Source organism: Homalodisca vitripennis, chromosome 2 (assembly GCF_021130785.1).
Source record: "Homalodisca vitripennis isolate AUS2020 chromosome 2, UT_GWSS_2.1, whole genome shotgun sequence".
Taxonomy (NCBI): Eukaryota; Metazoa; Arthropoda; class Insecta; order Hemiptera; family Cicadellidae; genus Homalodisca; species Homalodisca vitripennis.
In genome coordinates, this window is record NC_060208.1 from 81,852,743 (window position 1) to 81,873,775 (window position 21,033).

At 32.2% G+C, this 21,033-nt stretch overlaps 2 protein-coding genes across 2 annotated transcripts; one reads left to right on the forward strand and one right to left on the reverse strand.

Moving 5' to 3' along the window:
* On the reverse strand, window positions 1-12,588 carry LOC124354267 (chitobiosyldiphosphodolichol beta-mannosyltransferase-like). Its single transcript, XM_046804598.1, has 5 exons — window positions 12,030-12,588; window positions 5,052-5,394; window positions 3,557-3,747; window positions 1,377-1,656; window positions 1-339 (listed from the first exon to the last, which is right to left on the reverse strand). The coding sequence occupies exons 1-5, from the start codon at window positions 12,226-12,228 to the stop codon at window positions 135-137; spliced, it is 1,218 nt and encodes a 405-aa protein (XP_046660554.1). The 5' UTR covers window positions 12,229-12,588; the 3' UTR covers window positions 1-134.
* A 4,318-nt stretch (window positions 12,589-16,906) lies between these two features.
* LOC124356288 (EKC/KEOPS complex subunit TP53RK-like) lies at window positions 16,907-20,500 on the forward strand. The gene is made up of 2 exons (XM_046807470.1): window positions 16,907-17,238; window positions 19,915-20,500. Exons 1-2 carry the CDS (start codon window positions 17,043-17,045, stop codon window positions 20,415-20,417), a joined length of 699 nt encoding a protein of 232 aa, XP_046663426.1. The 5' UTR covers window positions 16,907-17,042; the 3' UTR covers window positions 20,418-20,500.
* Window positions 20,501-21,033: the final 533 nt, after the last annotated feature.

The following is a 21,033-nucleotide window of genomic DNA, read 5'->3' on the forward strand; positions in this document are numbered from 1 at the left end:
TAAAATTATAATAGAGTATATTTGACTTTTGAAGAACAAATATAAAATTAACAAGTTTTACCACATTCATTATTTTGAGGTTTGTGGCATTGGTCCCCTCATTACATAAATGCAATTGTCTTTTATAAAGCAGTCTATTGGTGTGAGAACAGCGGTAGAGCTTGTATCTTCCAGTTATCGTGCCACCTGAGGGACTGTAGCTGCTGGATGGCTGGACTGAGCTGGTCTCTGGATTTGTTGGACGGGAACTCACGGAACCAGTCTTGGAGCTGTTGAGCCAATTCCATACTGTCGTTGAACACCAGCCCATTCTCCTTGTGTCGAACCAGTTCGTGTAAACTGTAGTGAAATTAAATCCTTTATTGTTATGTTAATATAAACTTATTATGAGCCAAACCAAGTTTTTATATAAAAGACAAATGCATTTTAGCTTAAACTAACTAAAACTTAATTTGGATCCAGGACTACATTCTCTGGAATCTCTTTATCTTGAATATATATCTCATTGCAGACTCAGCTGTTTGCAGGTATGAAATAGATTTTGTTGAATTGCTATGCAAGAAATAGTGAAATAAAAACTACAATAATTTGTAAAAGTCAAGATTTACGGCAGCTGACCAGCTGCTTCAATAAAATTCAGTAACTTTACAGAAAATTTACAATTCTAGTCAACTGAGTGTTTTTATGTGCAAAATATAGTTTTAATGTAACAGATTTTTGAAATTATGTCTCTATTTGGATAACTACATACAATGTATACTATTTTTTAGTAATTTTATTTATATCAAATGAAAGCCTATGTATGATCAGTTATTGGTCAGCACTTTAGTGACACAGCTGATTCAAAAGCAACATTTTTTTTGTTTGTTGCATCACCCGATACAAAAACTCCAAGTCAGTTCAATTTATTTATTATTTGGTGCACCTGTTGACATTGAAATAAAGCAGTAATAAAAAATAAGTTAATTATTTTTAAAATCTGTATGCTTTCAAATACATAATGCTAAATAAAACAAAATTCATTGAGATACAGCTATTTATAGATATGTTTTTTGTAATATGTCAAAATCGCTATTTTGAAGTTGACCTTTATGGTAAGTAAACTGGATGTAATGGCTGATTATAAATAAATCTGAATTTATGGCTCCGCTTTCAAAGGACTAGTAATGTTTTTACTATTCATCACTTGCAAATGTATTGCACATGTTAAATTGTATAAACAACAGATTTTAAGTTAGGTTTCAAGTGTCTCATTGTATAATCTAGGTATAAATCTGACTTCTCTTTTCAATCCATACTTAGGCATTTAACTGGTTAGATATTAGAAATGTAGGATACAGAGAATTCTAAATAGTACAAAATCAAATCTTAATTACCAAGAGAAGTTATAAGCAGTAACAGGTAGACCACAGCCCATCATATCCACAACTTTCATGGGCAGGTCGAGGCCACTGGATGACGTGTGGAGGCTGACTCCGAGGTCTGCCGAGGCCAACAATCGAGGATAGTCCTCGGCCTCAAGCCACAATGAGATCACGGTTACTTTGGACCACTCTTGTCCTTTCACTTGCTGCATGTACAGGTCTCTCAGTGGTCCCTTGCCAGTGATCACACACAACAATCTTGGCAGCCCCGGTTCCTCAGAACGATCATAATCTGACAAAGTTAAATGATTAGATTTTTCTGAGCATACACTAACATGAAGAATGAGTTTTATTTAAAACGTTAGTGTTATTAACTTGTTTCTATAATAAAATCATGATAATTTAATCAAACTATCAATATCCTTTAATTAGTAGAAGGTCCCATGTGGTTCAGATCTCTTAAGGATTATTGAAAGAACTCTCTTGCTATGAATTCTTGGAGATGACAGTCAGTGGTGCGTAGGCAGGATATAACTTCTTAGATTATGGGTTTTGTTCTGTTGTACAACTCAAAATTGGGTTTATTATTGTATCAAGTTGTATACAATGCCACCACCATTTCTTGAGTTGCTTGAAACGCTTCTGGTTGTTGCAGTTCTATAGAAATCAAGACTTGTATGGAATTTGATTACTTTTTTTCTGCTGGATTAGCCTTTCTACAGGAGTGTTTGCTGCACCTCTCCTAGTAGAAATTAAATACCTTAAGTGTGCTTCTTCGATTATATTTCACTTCAAAAGTGTGTTTCACTCAGTGGATACATATGTTTACATCTTAGTACTGAGGTATGTCAGAACGATACCAGGGCTTTTTCATATCAGGTTTGGTCAGTCATTTCTCCTTTCCTGTTCTAACTATACAAAACCTACACACCCTTAATTTAATTTAGAACCAGGTAATTCTTAGTGTATTAGTTCTTAGCTGCACTCTACACTGTTTGTGTTTTGAAGTTAAATCAGTATTTACTTGTGGCTCCTTAACGATATTTATAACTGTCATCTGTGGACATTGAATGCTGAATCTAAACTGGAATTTACTTCCCCAAACTGGTTCCCACCCTTATAAACTGATTAAGACGAATACATCACCACAGATTTGTTGGTAAATAGTTTTTTTAACACATTGACAAGAAAATCACTATTACTTGAAAGCAAAACAAATTAATGTTCTGTCTGTTACACCATCACAAAGCTTCTTCTACATACTCAATTTGTAAATCCAGAATAGAACTTATTGTCTTTAACAAAAATGTTAAAAAATACTGTAGCAGTGGACTTGCAGTTGTTACTTATGTTTAAGTCGTGAACAATTAACACAGCATTTTACAATTAACATTTTAACATTATCTGAGTGATAGCCGTTATTAATGATATATCAAGTATTTATATTAGTAAATTTAATTAAATATCAATAATTTGATATCAAAGATATGTACTCAAAGACTGACACAAAAGTGAATTATAAAAAGTAAATTAATGGTTATTGAATGCAATGTAAATAGTTTATTTTAATTATCATTTTAATAATAACAATTTAATGTAACAAACAGTTTTATTTCATCTCCTAGACAACTAATTCAGGAGTTTGTCATAAAATCATCAAAAAGTTAAAAAATGTAAGTGCATTTTCATTGTTTTGTTGTTATGCTTTATAACTAAGTAATCCAAAAAAAATTGGTTTTCCATGTAAAAAAACATTGTGCTGTTTAGAATAAACAATTATTGAAACAGATAAAAAAAATTAATAGAATATGGACAGTTGCTTTTGATTTGTGTTTTCTTACTAAACAAAATTTGTAAAAAGGTTAAATAAAAAATTACTGGGAGAAAACAAAAAACACTATTGTAGAGCAACAAAATAGACTAGCATGTCCTGAAAAATTGACTAATTTATCTGTATCCAAATTCATTCTATTAATATTTTAGTACACACATGCATTTTTGTCAAAATAAATTCAAACATTCAGTCCTAGAGAGGCTAGGTTAATTACTTTCTCAATGGGTTAATGGGTTAAATCAAGTAACATTTAGTGTAACAGAAATTGTAGATCACAATTTCATTATCAAACATTTCCGATTCATTGCATTATAGATTTAACCAATTTCCAATAAACATATTAAAAACAGTAAATAACCTTGCAGAGCTGACAACAATATGGAGAAGTCCTCATCTTCGGTCCAACTGGTACTAGAGACGAGCAGAGCAGGCCGCTTAGTTTCATCCAGCTGCGATGACAACTCCGGGTATTTTACCATCAGTGTACGCCTCTCCTCGGGAGTCAGTGAGCCGAAATGTTCAGGTGGCCGGTCATATAGGGTCACTGCTCTGCAATGAGAATCTGTGTGTTTAGCAATGACAATGGCTGTCTTTCTATTACAAAGACTAGCAATTAACTAAACTTTTTTTGTCTAATCGTTTAATGTAACATAGTAACAGTTATATCTATAGAATCATCTAATCTACTTAACTAACATATTAAATACACAATTTTTTTTTAATTCACAACACTTTTGAAAAAGCCAAATACAATTGAAATGAAAAATGTTCAAAATGACGTATTTATATATATATTTTTTTTTTTGTGGCAACGTAATATGCACGTAGCAATTTACTGTCAAAATGCTGGAGTTCTCATGTCATTTGTCTATACACAAAGGATGAGACTTATTTTCTACTAAATAATGTTCAATCGTCAAGTAGTATTTATTTGAGACAGAAGCTACTGACATATTTTAGTATGTACATTTTAGGATGCACTTTCCTTTCCATAAAATAAAAAACACTTTTCAGGAAACATTGTACTTTATTAATCAGGATTTTTATATTCTTACTACGTCCCACTTGGCCTTCAGTATAATGAATCATTGTAACTTACTTGTGTTTACGTTTGAAGAAAATTGCTGCAGTAATAATAATGTTGCAAAGCGTAACTTTTTATGACAACTACATATAGTACTCTATACAACAACTTCACTATATAAAGCTAACATATTCACAAAAAATATACATACATAATGATAACTTTGTGTTCATTAACTTTCTCCGTTTAATATTTCTAATTGTAACGAACTTTGTTACTTATTGTATTTAACATTTTAATTACTGTTCCTTTAGAAATTTGGTTTTGCTTTTCATTTCGCAATGGTAACTTGACTCATTATTTTCTTTGAAACACACAATTTAAAACTATAAAATCCAACAATATCTCATCAAGTGGAACATCTAAATAAATAGTTTAAACCATGAATAAGTTAGGGCTTTATGGTAGTATGTTGGCCGTAAAAGTACTAAACCTATATATATTTACACAAAAACTGATGATGTTTCATTATGGCAACATGTTGAGACGGATAAATAATTTTCCTTACATGTAAAACTGGCAACAATGCTCACTCAGCATGTGATATATATAAAGCGGATTCAGATGCACCAGCCACCATTGGACTATTTTTGTGTGGGCTGCTCTAGCTATACTATAAAATGTAGAAAGACACATTTCTTTTCCTACTTATCTCTGCTAGAATATACACATCTAACAATTCCAGGATCACTTTGACAACCTCATAAAAAGTGTAAAAATGATTTTCTCACAACAATGGTACACAATTTCACAATTCCGTTTTACTTACTTGATATCCCATCTTTTCTTTAAATCATCCTTCATTGCCCTAGTAACGCAAAGATTACTATCTGATCTTCTTCCAAAGAAACCTTCAAATTTCTCGGAAATTCTAACTAGTTTATGTCCTTGGCCATGAGTCAAAGCCATGATAGAGAATGCATAGTTGTGCCAGTCGATGACAAACTTTGCCCCTACAAGGCGACAGTAAAACCAACATACGGCCAGAGCTGGAATTGCTGGTGGTGTTTGAACAATAAGATGTTGGGGACGTTGACTCCTCAGAAGAATCCAAATCAGTGTTAGTACTTGCCATAGTACTTTCAAAATGTATGCAGCTAACACAGGCAAATCTATAACAATAAAAAACAGGATTAACACTTTCCTTGATGGAAATTTTTCCAACATGAGAAAATGGAGATACTGAAGAGAATGGCATGCAAAAGACAATTAGCAATCTTCCTGGCCGGAGAAAAGGCACCTTCTACTAAAGTTAAAACTGATATACGAGAAAAGATAAGATTAAAGAAAGGAACTAGGGTGGATAACTTCAACTCTATTAAACTTAAGGACTTCAAAGACTTCAGATTCAGATTGTTCTTTTTTTTACCATCTGCAAATATTTTGTTGAGAAGGATAAAATGATGTGGTTCTTTCACTGTTCTCCACTCTCATAGTACTGTTATAGTATGATTCCTGAAGGAGAGAAGAACATTACAATAAGCAATTATATTGAGTTTGCATTCGGTGTTTCCTATTGCCAAAGAAAAAATTACATTTCAACCAATTTGAAATGTATAATTGATGTTTAATAATTAACATTGCATCTGGCACAAGCCCATATCAGGTGATTTAGCTGTTTCTAGAAGGCAGCACCTTATTTCAGGTCTTTATACATGATTTAATTTTTTTGTTTTTGTTTTACTTCTTTAAAATATGTTCAAAAAGTATTAGTACTGAAAGAACACTTATTTAAGCTCAAAGTAAAATTAGTTTAAAAAGCCAGTAATAACAGGACTGAACAATAAAAAAACTTGAATATTTCAGACAAATTTAAAAATTAAAAATATATTTGATATGTTCCAAATAATGGATTGAAGAAAGACAAGTAGTCAAGGTTTTGGGGTGGGAGCATTACAGACTAAGGAGGTGTAGACATTAGAGGCTGCGATGACAGGGTGAGAAAATATCAGAGAATTTTAATGGGGAATACACGTCTACCAACTGTATTTGAAGGTTAATTTGTTACTTACTCCTGTGTTTCGTCAATTTAGACACAGTTTCTTCCTTTTTGTTGAAGTTTGTTTATCATTATTTTACTCTGTGATTTCGTTCTGTTTTTTTTCACACCTTATTATTAATTTTTAACAGTTCATGATTACAGTCTATTGCGTACTTGATTTGAAGAAAAAGATATAGTTCTTTATTCAGTTTTGAAGACTATAAAATACAATAATGCAGTTTGTATGTGTGCTTTTGTGTCTGAAAATTCAAAAATAGTAGTATTCCTGTAAAGGATATTATGGGTAGATGAGTTTATATAATTTTTAGGTATTCCTGATCAGACCTTCTGGAATTTTGATCTGTTACTTAACCTCTAGCGATGTTTTTTGTTAGTCGCCATAAGAGCGGGGCAGTTGCAGCTGGAAGTATTAAATGTCAGCCTATACAACTACTAATTTGGTTTTTAATTCTTTTTTATATTCACTTTATAACATATTTTTACAAAATTGATAAGTAAATAGCCTATTGAACCATTTTTAATCATAAAATCAACGCATAATTAACACAGCACAGATTAAGAAAGTAAACTTTTCAACTCAAAGAAAGAAAAAAATCACTGCAAGAGGTACAAGAGCTAGAAGAGAGTACACACAGACACGAAACATAAAATTAAGCCTCGCTATAGTAAGGAAAGACATGTTCTGTCTTTTCCAAAGTGGATAGTGAGTAAATATTATATTATTATATATACTAGTTCAGTAATATACTAAATTCACTGAAAATCAATGTTTGGCAATATTAGGATAATATAAAATATAATTATATAGAGGCAACTATCACAAGAGTTTGCCTAATAGGCTATATTATTTAGTATGCATTCTATACATGGGACTAACTGACAAAAGTTTGAAGTTTATATCAAATCTAACCTTAACCCATTTACAACCTATGTAGCATTAGCGTGACAGCTGGTTTTGTCATAAGAAGGGCTGTTATCACATACACCTAATTTGCATTATTTACCCATTCTATTTTGTTTTTCCGTCATGTATATACAACATAGTCCAACATTTAATGAACAGGTAGCTGGCATGTTCTTTAAAACATATTAATTGCTAATAATTTTTATGATAGATAGAGATGGTACACCATCTCCTTTGTCTAATGTAGCATAATTTCCCAGGGCTGCAGTACAGTAAACGGACACCACCACAAACAATCAAATCATGGTATCAAATTATCAATTTGAAATACTTAAATTATCCAACACAAAAACATTCTAATTATAATTATTTGCAATCAACTATTGCCCGCCCTTCTTAATATCTTGTATAGCAATATTGTTCCAGATTAATTCAAAGTAAAATTATTTGTGGTTCATTCCATATCAAGTGATTGAAATAAAATGTTCGTGTAGTCGTTTCTATTGTAGTCACTTTTGGTTTAATTATTTATCACATGAAACACAATAAAAATATATAAAAACCAATTTTTTATCTCATTAGGCTTTTTTGAAATTTTAAAAATTATTTTTTACACATATATTGGTTTACCTATTATTTAATATCTCTGGCTAGAATCACGATAGAAAGGTAAAATAAAAACTATTTTATTCAGAATTAAATTAGGTTTAATTTTACAAACAATACAACAGTATTTCAAGTAGGCAACAAGAGCTATTCAGAAAGTAAGGAACGTTTCCACCTGATGTCACTAGCCACACACCAATTGCATGTAAATTGATGTGCTTGTGCTTAGGGCACCTCAGTCAGCACCCAGTCGTGACAACAAGAACATCTTTTTGTGGCCCGTTTTGTTAAATGTTAAAATTTGAAATTGTGCTGCAATCAAAATCCTGTTAGTTGTGAAGTGCGGTTTCGGGTATGAAGTGTGATTAGTTTTTTGTTGGAAAACCTTAAAACCATTACAAATGCCTCGGGAACTGTGTGAAGTGTACAGGAACAACATAATGACTGAAAGTTCTGCCAGGACGTAGTGAATTCAGTTTAAAAATTACAGAACAAACATTCATAATCAAGAGAAGATTAGACGTCCAAGGATTGTGACTGACAATCTGGTCACCAAGGTTGACAAAAAGATTCGTGAAAACTACCATTTCACAATAACTGAGCTTTCTCTATGTTTCCCACAAGTTTCATGGATTTATTATTTGAAATTGTTTTGCAGAAGCTAGGCTACAACAAATGCTGTGCAAGATGGGTGCCAAAAATGCTTACAGATCACTATAAAGAACAATGAATGGGGGCATCTTTGACGTTTTTGGATGCCTACCACAGTCATGGTGAGGCACTACTGGATGAAACCTGGGTGAAACATGTGAATTGTGAGATAAAATTACAGTCCATGGAGTGGGGGCACACAAGTTTCCCTAAAAGGACATGTCTGGCTGCAAACTTAGTCGACAAGGAAGATCATGGATGTATTCTGGTACAGGCACCATGTTCTTCTTATTGATTTTTCTTAAGCGTGGTGCAACAATAAACTCAGCAGTACTGCCAAACACTGCAAAACCTTAAGAGAACTGTCCAAAACAAGCGCTGAGGAAAACTGTCATCCAAAGTTCTGTTTTTTACATGACAATGCCCACCTCACAAGCCAAACCATATGCAAGAACTCTTGAACTCATTCAACTGGGAAGTTTTTCTATAGTCCTGATCTTACTTTAAATGATTTTCACTTTTTCCCGAAAATGAATAACTGGCTAGCAACACAGGGTTTTGACAACAATGAAGAGCTCCAGGTAAACGTCACTACTGAGATCACAGGCAGCAGACTTCTATGACACAGAAAATTCCAAAGTTTGTCCACCGCTATGATAAGTGCCTGAATTTGTATGGTGATTATGTATAAAAGTAGTATTTTAGTCCCTCTTTCACACACACACACACACACACACACACACACACACACGCACACATGCACATGCATGAACACACACACACACACACACACACAGATATATATATATAAAATAAAATGTTTTTCTTATACTTGGTTTTTTTAATTCCAAAACATTACTTACTTTCTAAATAGCCCTTGCAGATTAAGAATTTTTATGAATTGAGCCAAACATGTATTTTTTTAATGTACATAAAAAAGTAACAAAATCACTATTTCACATGTTTACTTGTTATTTGTATAATAAGGCACTGTTTGTCAGAATTTGTAAACACTTTCTTTGCAAATGTAAATGTTGAACATTTAACAGAGTTTTGTTTTAATTTAAAAACTCATCTCCCAACCCTAAATTTTAAACGTGAATTCAAAATAACGACATGTTTAAAATTTTCAAAAAATAAGATGAATTCCTAATGTCATTACTAAATTGTGAACAAAATTTCAATGGGGCCATATTTAAATAAATATATATACGCTTGCAATGAAAATGGAAACCTCATAGGCTACAACGGATACATTAATTTAGTCAAAAAAATTTTTTTAATTATGCAATGACCAATAATAACCTAATAGTTTCTAAAGTACACATTTTAAAATTAAGATTAATGCAAAGTTTATATATATACAATAAGTAGACCCATCTGTACAAGAGTGATAACTATGTGTTTCTTAACTGATGATTAGGTGAATCGAAGTATTAAATTAACTAAGCTCTTTGTTGCTGCAATGGTTTCGTTTTGGGATATTACATAATATATTCTTCCTGTAGCAGTGTTAGGATTTATATATTTATATTAGGGGTATTCATGATTTATTAAGTTTTTTACACGATACATAATTGCCTTTCCATTACAATTCAATTTATATTTCTGATCAGCCCCTCAAGAATTTGATATTTAACTGATAGGTACTATCTCGAGGGATGTTTTTCTTTCGTTGACATCAGTGCGGGGCAGTTGGTGCCGAAGCCCGCGCTGATGGTCGGAGGCACTCGTCTCAACTCGATAACAACTAATTAATTTGTAACTCGAAATTTAAGAAAAACATTGTTCATTTAGATCAAAATTCTGCTCATTTCAGCATTATTTTTCATTTACGTTTGCAAAGATGGCGCCGCATCCGATGACGTAATCACGAGGTTGAATTATGGTCACAAAAGGTCACGTGATGCCCGATGTGGATGTAGAACATGGAAATATTGCTCCACGCTTGAACAATTGTTCCATTTTTTTATGTTCTAGAACTTCGTTATTTCTCATTTCCACCCCATCAAACGTTATATTGTTTTGTTCTGTAGGACGATTCCAATAAGTTAATAACGTGAAACTCGTATTTTGCCGCTCCGGCCGGTAATGTGACAATTACCTAAAACAAGAATAACATATTACAATAACAAAAGAAATTAAACATTAAAAATTTAAAAATCAACTTTAACCCAGCCTTACATGTCAGATATACTTTACAATACTTACAGCTTACTTGGATAGCTGTAAGCAACCACTTTTTTTAAATGCGAGGAAACGATTCTCCCCAGACAGGCAGACTTCTTTGCGTTAAAAAATCACTGACATGGTCTGATGGACGGTCTGTTGATATTCCACTCCGCAGCCTCCTAACCACTTGTCAAGGACTTTCCATCTCATAATTATTCACTAAAAATTAGGTTAAATCTTAAGATCAGTGACTACCGCTCCAATCACCGTAATTTTTTGCGTACTAACACAGGTTAACGTAATTTCACCGAAAAAAATAGTCCCGATTATCGCCGTTGAAGTTTACTCTGACTGACAGTGCATTTATTCGTTTTTTTGGTGTTATTAGTTCATAGGGCAGTAGTCCAGGTACTACTTCTAGTATAAACTCGTCTTATCTTATCAGTGATAAACTCGCGCCGTATATCTTTTGCCTGTAATGAAACCTGCGTTAGTTCTGTCTGAGTTTTGTGTGTGTAAGTAGTCATGTCGTGATCTGGGCTTGGACTTTGCAAGCTCGAGTTAATTTTTTTTCTAAAAGAGCAAGCAGCGCAAAGCGCTGCGCAGCAGGCAAGCATCGCGTGATCTGAGTTTTGAATAGGCAAGCTAGGGTCTTTTTAGTATGTGACAAGAACCATCGCACGCCATGTCAATAACTTCACTAATTATTTCTTGTCCATGTGGGTTTGTTTGTTTACGTCTGGCGGTCAATCGAAGCCGTCCTATAGGTCACGTGATCCGCCCAGCCAATCGGAAACTTTCCTGTTTGTCACGTGACTACTGTCAACTCAGCAAAATGACCATGGTCGGCCATTGTTTTTAGTTTGATAGTCAAAAAAAATCTTGTTATTTATGTGTTTTGTATTGCCAACATTGTACTGCTGAAAAACTGGTTTTTATATGTTAGCGATAATCGGGACTATTTTTTTTTTTTTTTCGGTGAAATTACATTAACCTGTATTAGTATGCAAAAAACTACGGCGATTGGAGCGGTAGTCGCTGATCTTAAGATTTACCAAAAATTAGTTACTTAATGTTGCTTTTGAAAACATTAAATATTATTATAATTATTAATAATTTGAGAGCCATATTTGTGTTTGAATAAATTGTAATACTGAATTATTCATTTCATAAAAACAATTGAAACATTTGTTAAAACAACCGTAAAACGAGTATATAGCCTAAGCCTAAGCCGCTTATTAAAGTTGTATAGGCTACCCAAATATAAATTATTTCAAATTTTTAACTAGGCTATCTTTTACAGCTATTTATCAAGCCTAGTCAGAGGAAAATAATTTTATTATGGAATATGTCAAATAAAATCAATAATTAAGGGAATAACATAAATTGTTTAAACATCTTGATAAACTTACATTGATTAAATTGTGGTGGCTGAGTCAATGTCTTGATTTCACAGCTGGGATGTGAATTAAGATATTCTATGGGTTTTGAACCCCCGTAGCCAATCAATTTCACACTGAATCTTTCTTTGAGAAGGGAAGAAGCATGATATTGCATCCTAGGACTGCGCCCAATATCTCCTAAAACTACTACGATAACATTAGACACCATTTTAATCAAACAATTGTTTGAAGCAAGTAAATCACTTCTGAGTTGTGTTCATGAATTTTACTCTCAACAGTTCAATTACACCACATAATCCTAAAATTACAACTGAGCAGTCAGCCTGCCTTTCAATCATGTCAAAGTTCACATCATTCCATATTTCCAGTTCCTATCATACTACTATATATAAAATGTAGATTATTAACCTTACACTTAAAACACATGTACACGTCAAAAATATGAATATCCACAACCTAAACCGCCAAAATTGAACTTAAATCATTACTCACATTACTATGCTTTGTACGACTGCATGGTAAAATAATATTAGTTGAACAAGTGACGTGTATAACAACAAACATATATTTACATTACGCAAAGATTTTGGAAAATGTAAACAATACATATGTAAACAAAGAGTAACATTCGAGGGATAGAGTTATGGTTACAACAGTTAAAAAAAAGATTTGTCGTTTAAATTTATAATTGAATGACAATGTTTAATATCATGCAAACAGCGGTACAGACTGCGCGCTGAAGGTTCGGTTTGACCACGAGTTAGCCGAGCGGGTTTAGACGGGTAAGGATGGATCATCTGAAGTAAGAAACGGCCTATGAAAATATCTTTGGAAAGATCTGCTAGTGCTTGTGGTGACTCAAGACACCGATTTTAGGAAATCGGCCATAAAAGAAAAATCGCGGATACTTTTTATGAAAGGGATTGTTAATTCACTATCATTAAACAGTACAAAAAATATGTAAAATTGTAAAAACTATTTAATGTGTTGTTAGAAGGAATTGTACGTATGTGAACTGATACTTACCTCACAATTCTTAAATTGCTAAACATAAATTTATTTATAAATTAATTATGATGAGGAGTTTGATTTTTCTTAGAAAAATACTAATCTCACTGTTGGATAAATACAAATATGAACATTTTGTGGAAAAATAGTGATATTATGATTAAACGGATTATGTACACTTCAGGATTAAGCGATATTGTATTAAACTAGTCATTTACACCACCTGTGAGCAAAAGCATGAACCCTCGCCCTTGCTTATTTTCGTTTTTAAAGCGTCTGTAGATTTTTGTCACTACTCACTACACATCTTTTCAGTGACAGGGCCATAATACATAATATCAATATATAAAGTAAGAATTATCTCATTTAATACTTTGTAAATAGTTACAGTACTGTTTTATAAAACAACAGAAGTTTGCATTAAACCCATGCATTGTTGGAAATCCACGGACATAAACCTGAAAAAATGTTTGGAAAATAATACAACTTACTTAGGTTCAAAAAATGTTACAAATATAAAAATCAAAACACTATAGTGCTATATAAAAAGAATGTTGGCTCAATAATAAAAAAGATTCCGAAGTTTTCAAGGGAGCTGTTGAACTTAAGACGATGTTATAGAAAAAAATAACTGACGACATAACAAAGATTTATTATACTGTATGACGAATAAGTGTGGAAGTAACTCGCCATTGGCCACTCCATTACAGTTTGTTAAGATCAACATTAAAAATGACATAAGAACAATGAAATATTGTTTACCTCGCTGCTTCTAAGCAACATATAAATGTTTATATGTTAATTGTGAGGAAATAAAACACTGGATCATCTTTTCATTCATTGTCCTAGATATTCGCATGAGAAAGATAAATGTTTCAAAGACATAAAAGAAAATCACCAATAATCATACAAGATTGAAAGAAATAATCAAGTGCAGTGAATTTCATGAGAGTACAGTAATAAAAACAAGAGTTCGAAGGAAACATCCGAAAATTACACATTACGTTAAATACATGAATGTTTATCCAATTTTGGGTTTTTTCCATTCGTGGCCATTCCTTTTTCGGATTAATGCATTGAATAGTTGGCAGAGATCTACCGATACCTTACCTTCGAAAATGTCCTGTATTATTTTTCTCCTTAGAATGTTCCTTCTTTTACTTACTCTAAACACTATATAGGACATAAAGAAACATGAATGTTTGTAACTATCATCACAGTGTTTTATTTAAATTGGTTTTCAGACACCTGAACTCACCAGATGTTACATCCAATGCTGATAATAACCAGAATTTCATACTTTAAGAATAAAAATGAAGGACAACTAAAGAACAAGTGAACTTTGAAGCTTTATGGATAAAATGCAGGCTGCCAAATTTGGAAAAATAAAGTAAAAACTGCTGTTCTTTTCATACGTTTGATAAATCGCTGTGGCTATATGGCCGGCTACCGTCTATAGATTATAATAGACAGACGGGCGATGAGTGGTGACGTCAACCGTGACGTAACGAAAGGGCAGCCATAACTGTCACTTTTACACCAGTGCCTTAGAAATATAAAAAAACACAATTTGTAGACTATTTTATTAATTGCATATTATGCATTGCTAATGTATTGAACGTTAATGTAATAAAAGTGTACGCTTAAATAAATTAAAAAGAATAAAAATATACAACTAACAATTAACCATGTACCAGAATCTACACTTCGTAGTTTATTAAGATATACTGTAGTTTTGTTTTTGCAATTTTACTGGAATGTTTCAATTAATAGTCATTAAGAGAAATCATAATTAATTATAAATCATTTTTGTCATATTAAATATGTATGTCATTTAATAGCATAAAATAACTGGAACATTTGTTTTATTTACTAATAACACTCAAATGGTTATGATTTCATTGTATATTGTATGTAAGTGGTAAGAGGGAAATTAGTCTCTCGTCTTGAGGTACTTGAAAATTAATTCTTCCATTTACCAATTAAAAATAGTTTTATTATTAATCACTTAAGTAAAAAATTATGGTTGCCTGTAAAGTCGGTTTTACGGGCGAAGATTTTACGTGACAACGTCTTTTTCTCGGTAGAATATTTATTGATATGAATATTATTAAATTGCACAATAGGAACAAGGAATTGAATGAAAATAAGAATTGCACAAATTTTAACTATAGAAATATATTTTGTTTACTAAAACATTGTACATAATTTGAAATTAATTAAAATTTGTTATTGTAAATGGTAAAGTTGAATAAAACATTTACTAAAATTGGAATTTGAAATTTTTGCTAAACACAGTTAAATTCTAACTCCGCGCGTGGTGATTGGTCGGTTTAGTTCGTTTGTTTGGTCGCACTGTTATGACAGGTTAGAGGTTATAATTTGTTATTTTAAATGTTTGACTAGCAATACGCGCTGTTTCTTCTCAATCGACTGAATTACGATTGATTGCAGAGTGATTTAAACTAATAATTTACTTAACACTATCAACATTTGTCAATAGTATGACATAACCTATAAACTCAGTTTCTCAACTTTTGTGTCAATTTAACAATTAATCAATCAATCATAGTTTACGATAATGAAATATCAGTGTACAATTATTTACCTTTATTGTTGTCAGTTGTTGTAAATGACGAATCTAAGCACTCCACATTTTCACGAATAAACATAGTTATCTGCTTTATCCCGTGCGGCGGACCCACAGTTATCTGCTTTATCCCGTGCGGCGGACCCACTGGACGGGCATCGTAACGTTACCGGGCGTTACACTTTTTCATGAGCGACTCCGAGCCGCAACCTAATTTAAGACGTTGTCACGTCAAAAAGAAGAAACTTACAATAAGTAATAGATTAAAAATTATATACGTATGGAAAATGAGTTTATTATAAAATTGTAAAACTACATACTTTTAATACATTTGTAACTCATTCTTTAAACAAAGTACTACAGTGTCAGGGACTTTGTCGAGTGCTCTGGTCAGACTAGCTTATATTAAGCTTTATGTTAAGACTAGCCACCTATGTAAGCTTTAGTTTTGATTTATTTTAGCATTGACAAAAACTTTAGTGCTGTTTAAATTAATCTGACGTTTTTATATTTAATTTTATTGGGCTATTCTGAAAATAACTTAATGTAATTAACTATTACATAATATTGTTGACGCTATTTTGCAGTGTCTACTGTCTGACAATAAAGAATTTCTGATTTCTGACTTTTTCAAATAAAAACATATGTGATCTACTCTTTTCAATAAGTTGATGCGTCGAGGTACAGAAAAAAATTCATCTAATACTGAGTTCACATCTACTTCAATGTCTCGATGAATGTTCAGTGATGCCAATGTTCAATCGATTTTCACTCATGGTAGAACGCAAATAATTAATTTCAACTCCAATTTTTTAAACAGTATGTCATTTAACACAAATCAGGCGGAACAAGCGCGCGCAAGCAAACGATTGGAAATATTTGCGCGCGCATTGTATATTGCGTAAACTGACGGCGCAATAGAGCACAATTCTGATATATTTGGAAACAATATGATATATCCCAATCTTCAAGGGGGGGGGTTGAACCCCCAAGTTTTAACCCCCCCCATGCGCACGGGCCTGCTTAAGTATTATCGGACTTTAGCAGGACTGTAAGTTCTTATAGAAGGGATCTTGGTACAGTTTAAAGTATATAGCAAACCTCGAATCACTTGTTCTTAATTGAATATGGTCCGTATTTTCTTTATTATTGATAAAAGTTTTCAACTGGTCAAAAGAACTAAACTTTCTACAACCCGCCATTTTAATAACAATGCACAGTGCTAGAGCTACTTCAAAACCTTTGGCGTCACAGTCTGTGACGTCATAGTCGTTCCCGTCCTTTGAAACCAAGACCGGTGACCGGGCATATAGCCACTCCGTTGATAAATTCGTTTGTTTTTATAGGTTATGTTATGATACCAAAATTGGTGTCATTCTATTATAAATCAGTGCTCTTCTGTTAGCTGCTGTGTTTGAGTTAGGATGGAAATAAATGACAATTACATTCCAATAAAACAAGGAGCAGAAGGAAAACTTTATAAAGGAGTATATTTGGGTAAAGAAGTCATTATAAAAGAGAGGTTTAAAAAATTATACAGGCATCATGATTTAGATGAACACTTAACAAGAGAAAGGATGAAGGCAGAAGCTAAAGCTATAATCAGAAGTAAAAATGCAGGTGAATAATTAGGCTACTAAGTTTAACTTAAACATTTGATTAAAACTTTGTGGAATTTTAATAAGCAGTAGGCTATCTAGTGGTTGATTGTATAGTTACCATATTTTCTGTTTTAAATTCCCAGATAAGTTTTTGTAGTATAAAATGCATTGAAAATGGTTTCTTAACCATAGTAGTGTTATACGACATTTTTCTTCCTCACAACAGTCTTTTTATAGTGTTATTTTACTTCTCATTTAACTTAACCAATCTTTCTACAAACAATAAATAATTTCAAAAAACAAACATTAGTTTAATATACATAAAATACTATGTAACTATACGTTCCTAATTTTGGGTAGGGTATGATAAGCGGACCCGGTTTTTTATATAGAAGAATGTAATCATCGATACCTAATACTCGCATCTCAAATCCTAGACTATCAATCGATATAAAGTATCTATAGTTCTCAATAACAATCATATGTTTTAAATTAAAATATGAATCTAATATTTACAGTGATCAAACAAATTATTATAACCAAAATTAGGAAATCTGAAGACGACCATATTTGCTCCTCTCACAGTTACAGTTGTTTCTTTCCCACAAATTTCACATAATGGGTTTTTCCGCACAAGTCCAACATGTTGAAGTCATGAAAAACATGTCTTATCATCTTCCAAAGCTATGTCATGTAGTTTTCTAAAATTGACTGTCATTTTTAATAATCAAATGTTACTGATATAAAATTGAAATATTACATAAAGAGTATTATTTGAAAGTGTTTACAGCTATTGATATAAATTATTTAATTAATCGTTAAAGATAATTAATCAGTATCGATTGATTATATCGATGGTTATGATTCAGTAATATCGTTTGCCAATTTCGATATTAAAAAACGGGTCCGCTTATCGTACCCTACCCATTTATATGTAAAAGTACAACACCTTACTTATAAACCACCTGGTACCTTTTGATCACATCAAAATTTCAGTTTATGATTGAAAGACAACACACGATTACAAGACATTAAATTTTCAAATTTGTTTTTATGTACACTGGTAACAAGATTCGTGCTATTAACTTATTGCAAATAAAGTTTTAGGGTGGTGAAAATGAAATATAATGAAGTTGAACATTAGAAGTGGAACAATTTTTTTTTTTTACTTCTTTCTGAAAAATATTAGAAAGTTATGGTTAGGCGATTATATTAATTGTTTGTTTTGTCAAATTGATTTTTTTTTAAACTGGCATTAATAGTCTGAGGCATTTTTCGTGATCAGATCAGGTCCTCTAAAATGTGTTCTTTTAGTGATAGGTGTTACCTCGAGGGATATATTTTGTTTGCCACCATCAGCGTGGGGCGGTACTGAAGGTGTCATAACCTGCACTGATGGCCGGAGGCACTAGTATCAGCTGGGGTTCAAAATTAACTTTTTGCTCATAAAAGTTAAAAACAAAAATATCATTTATTTGGTTAAAACTCCCAGTATTATTGTCATTTTACATAATAATATTGATAATATTTAGGTTTAAGAATAAATAAATGTCTTCTTATTGAAATATGTTCAATAAATTGTTGGTTCGTGATCTCTATAGAGCTCGTGCGAGTTGGATTATCCAGTATAACAATTATCTCACTTTATTAATTTATATCTAGCCTATTTGATTACTTATTCTGATCGCATAGTGATTGCCTATAACAGGATAAGGAATATATCCTAAGTTACCCTTTACATACATTATTAATGTATGTAAAGAATATTATATTAATACCCTTTACATACATAACTTTCCATTTGCCTGTTTGTTGCTCACTTGGTGTGATAGAGGCAAATCTTTTTCCATTTCATTAATTTCTATGTTCTTTTATTAAAAAAATACACATATAAATATTTATGGTACTTTGGTATTATGCGGAGGCCACTATTTTTGGTGAGTTTTCCTTATTGGGAACCAAAATAAATTACAGTATTAAAAAGAACAGACTTTATGTAACCTATTTTGAAATTTACAAGTAATTATGACAGACACTTATGGTACTCTGCCTCCCTAAAGAGAGTGATGTCGGCGAGAATTGAGTTGAATGCATCGCTACCAGTCGCTGGGTGATAATCCCGATCACCACATGTATTCTGCCTGTAAAAACCTTTCCTCTTCAGTTCAAGGTAAATCTCAGAGACAAAGATAATTATTGATAATGATAAGATAATTATGATGATGAAATTATAAATTAATCAAGCGCACGACAATCAATGAAAACAAACAACAAATGAACAATTATTCGAAAGCGACAGGTGATTCATGCGTCTAGGTCTGCTTGATGGGTCGCTCGTCTCAGCCTATTTGGAGGCGATTCGGTGAAAGAAAGTATATATTTTAAATTCATTATGAAATAAGGAAAGTACGAGTAAACATATGATGAAGTTTATTTTGGTCTCTGATAAGGAAAACTCGTCCAAAAATAATGGCCTTTCGGATAAAAAAAAAAAAAAATTCGGATAATACCAAAGTACAATATTAAAAAATAATATGTACATGTTTAAATTGAACTAAGAGTAATATATAATATCATGAAAAATATATGGAACTTAAAATTTTTATCATTTAGGAGGCTTCTTTATTTAACTTAATGTGATGTAATAGATTTAGGACTAATAAGTACAATTTTAATTATATTGTTTTTTTTTCAGGTGTTTACACTCCGGCCATCTACTTGGTAGATTTTGACAATAGGCTAATAGTCATGGAAGAGATAGAGAACAGTGTGACTGTGAAAGATTATATTAACAAAGTTATAGATGACCCTGATGGAAATGAATCTACTGATAACAAACTGAATAGCGTTTCCTCTGAAATAGGATCTGCGATTGCAAAACTTCACAAGAACGGTATTGTCCATGGAGATCTGACATCATCAAACATGTTGGTCCGAGAAGATGGAAAAGGACTTGTCTCAAAACTGTTCTTGATTGATTTTGGTCTAAGTCAGTTGGATGCCAGTCCAGAAGATAAAGGTGTGGACCTGTACGTGTTAGAGCGTGCCTTAATTAGTACCCATAAGAATGCAGAAGAACTCTTCAAACTGATTTTAGATGCTTATAAAAAGGTGTATAAAAAGGGGGGTTGCCCAGAAGTGTTGAGCAAGTTGGAAGAAGTCAGGGCTAGAGGTAGAAAAAGGACTATGGTTGGTTAAACCACCAAGACCATTTAAATGATTTTTCATTACCACTGTAAATAATTAAAACAAAAATAAAAATCTGAGATTGTTTTAAAAAATTCTCCTTTTTCCTCCTCCAATAAGCTGAGCAAAAAGGTGATCTTATGCACATGCACTAGTAATCTTACCTTACTATTATCTGAGTCCAATTATCCAAATGTGGATAGTAGAATGGATACATCCCTAACATCTAAAAAGACTCTTAGTCAGGTTTTTTGGTTATGGAATAAATCGAAACTGATATGTTAGTCATATTCAACACAACTAGCTTACGAGATTTGCTACAAACTTCGATCATCCTCTCTCACTGTAAGTCTGTAACACATTAGCATTTCTAATTTAACACATAGCTTCCCTCCCTGAAAATATTTGCTAGCAGTACCACGCAACACATTGGTATTCGTTAATAAATTATGTGATTAATACTTTTATAATAGAGAAAAATCTTCAACAGTAACTCAATTTTTATTCAATAAAAATACTTTATGAACAGTAGGTGTGACATAGTTTAGTAGAGTGGTTTTAAATTCAATTCAGCCTAAAAAATTGTAGGAAAAGCAAATTCAATATTTTATTTACATGAATGGGTTAA

Coding starts and splice junctions, on each gene's coding strand:
- LOC124354267 (XM_046804598.1), bottom strand. CDS start 12,228: ATGGTGTCTAATGTTATCGTAGTAGTTTTAGGAGATATTGGGCGCAGT. Junction 3,748..5,051: donor AAGAAAAGATGGGATATCAA/GTAAGTAAAACG, acceptor TTCTCATTGCAG/AGCAGTGACCCTATATGACC. Junction 1,657..3,556: donor ATTGTTGTCAGCTCTGCAAG/GTTATTTACTGT, acceptor TAACTTTGTCAG/ATTATGATCGTTCTGAGGAA.
- LOC124356288 (XM_046807470.1), top strand. CDS start 17,043: ATGGAAATAAATGACAATTACATTCCAATAAAACAAGGAGCAGAAGGA. Junction 17,239..19,914: donor AATCAGAAGTAAAAATGCAG/GTGAATAATTAG, acceptor TTTTTTTTTCAG/GTGTTTACACTCCGGCCATC.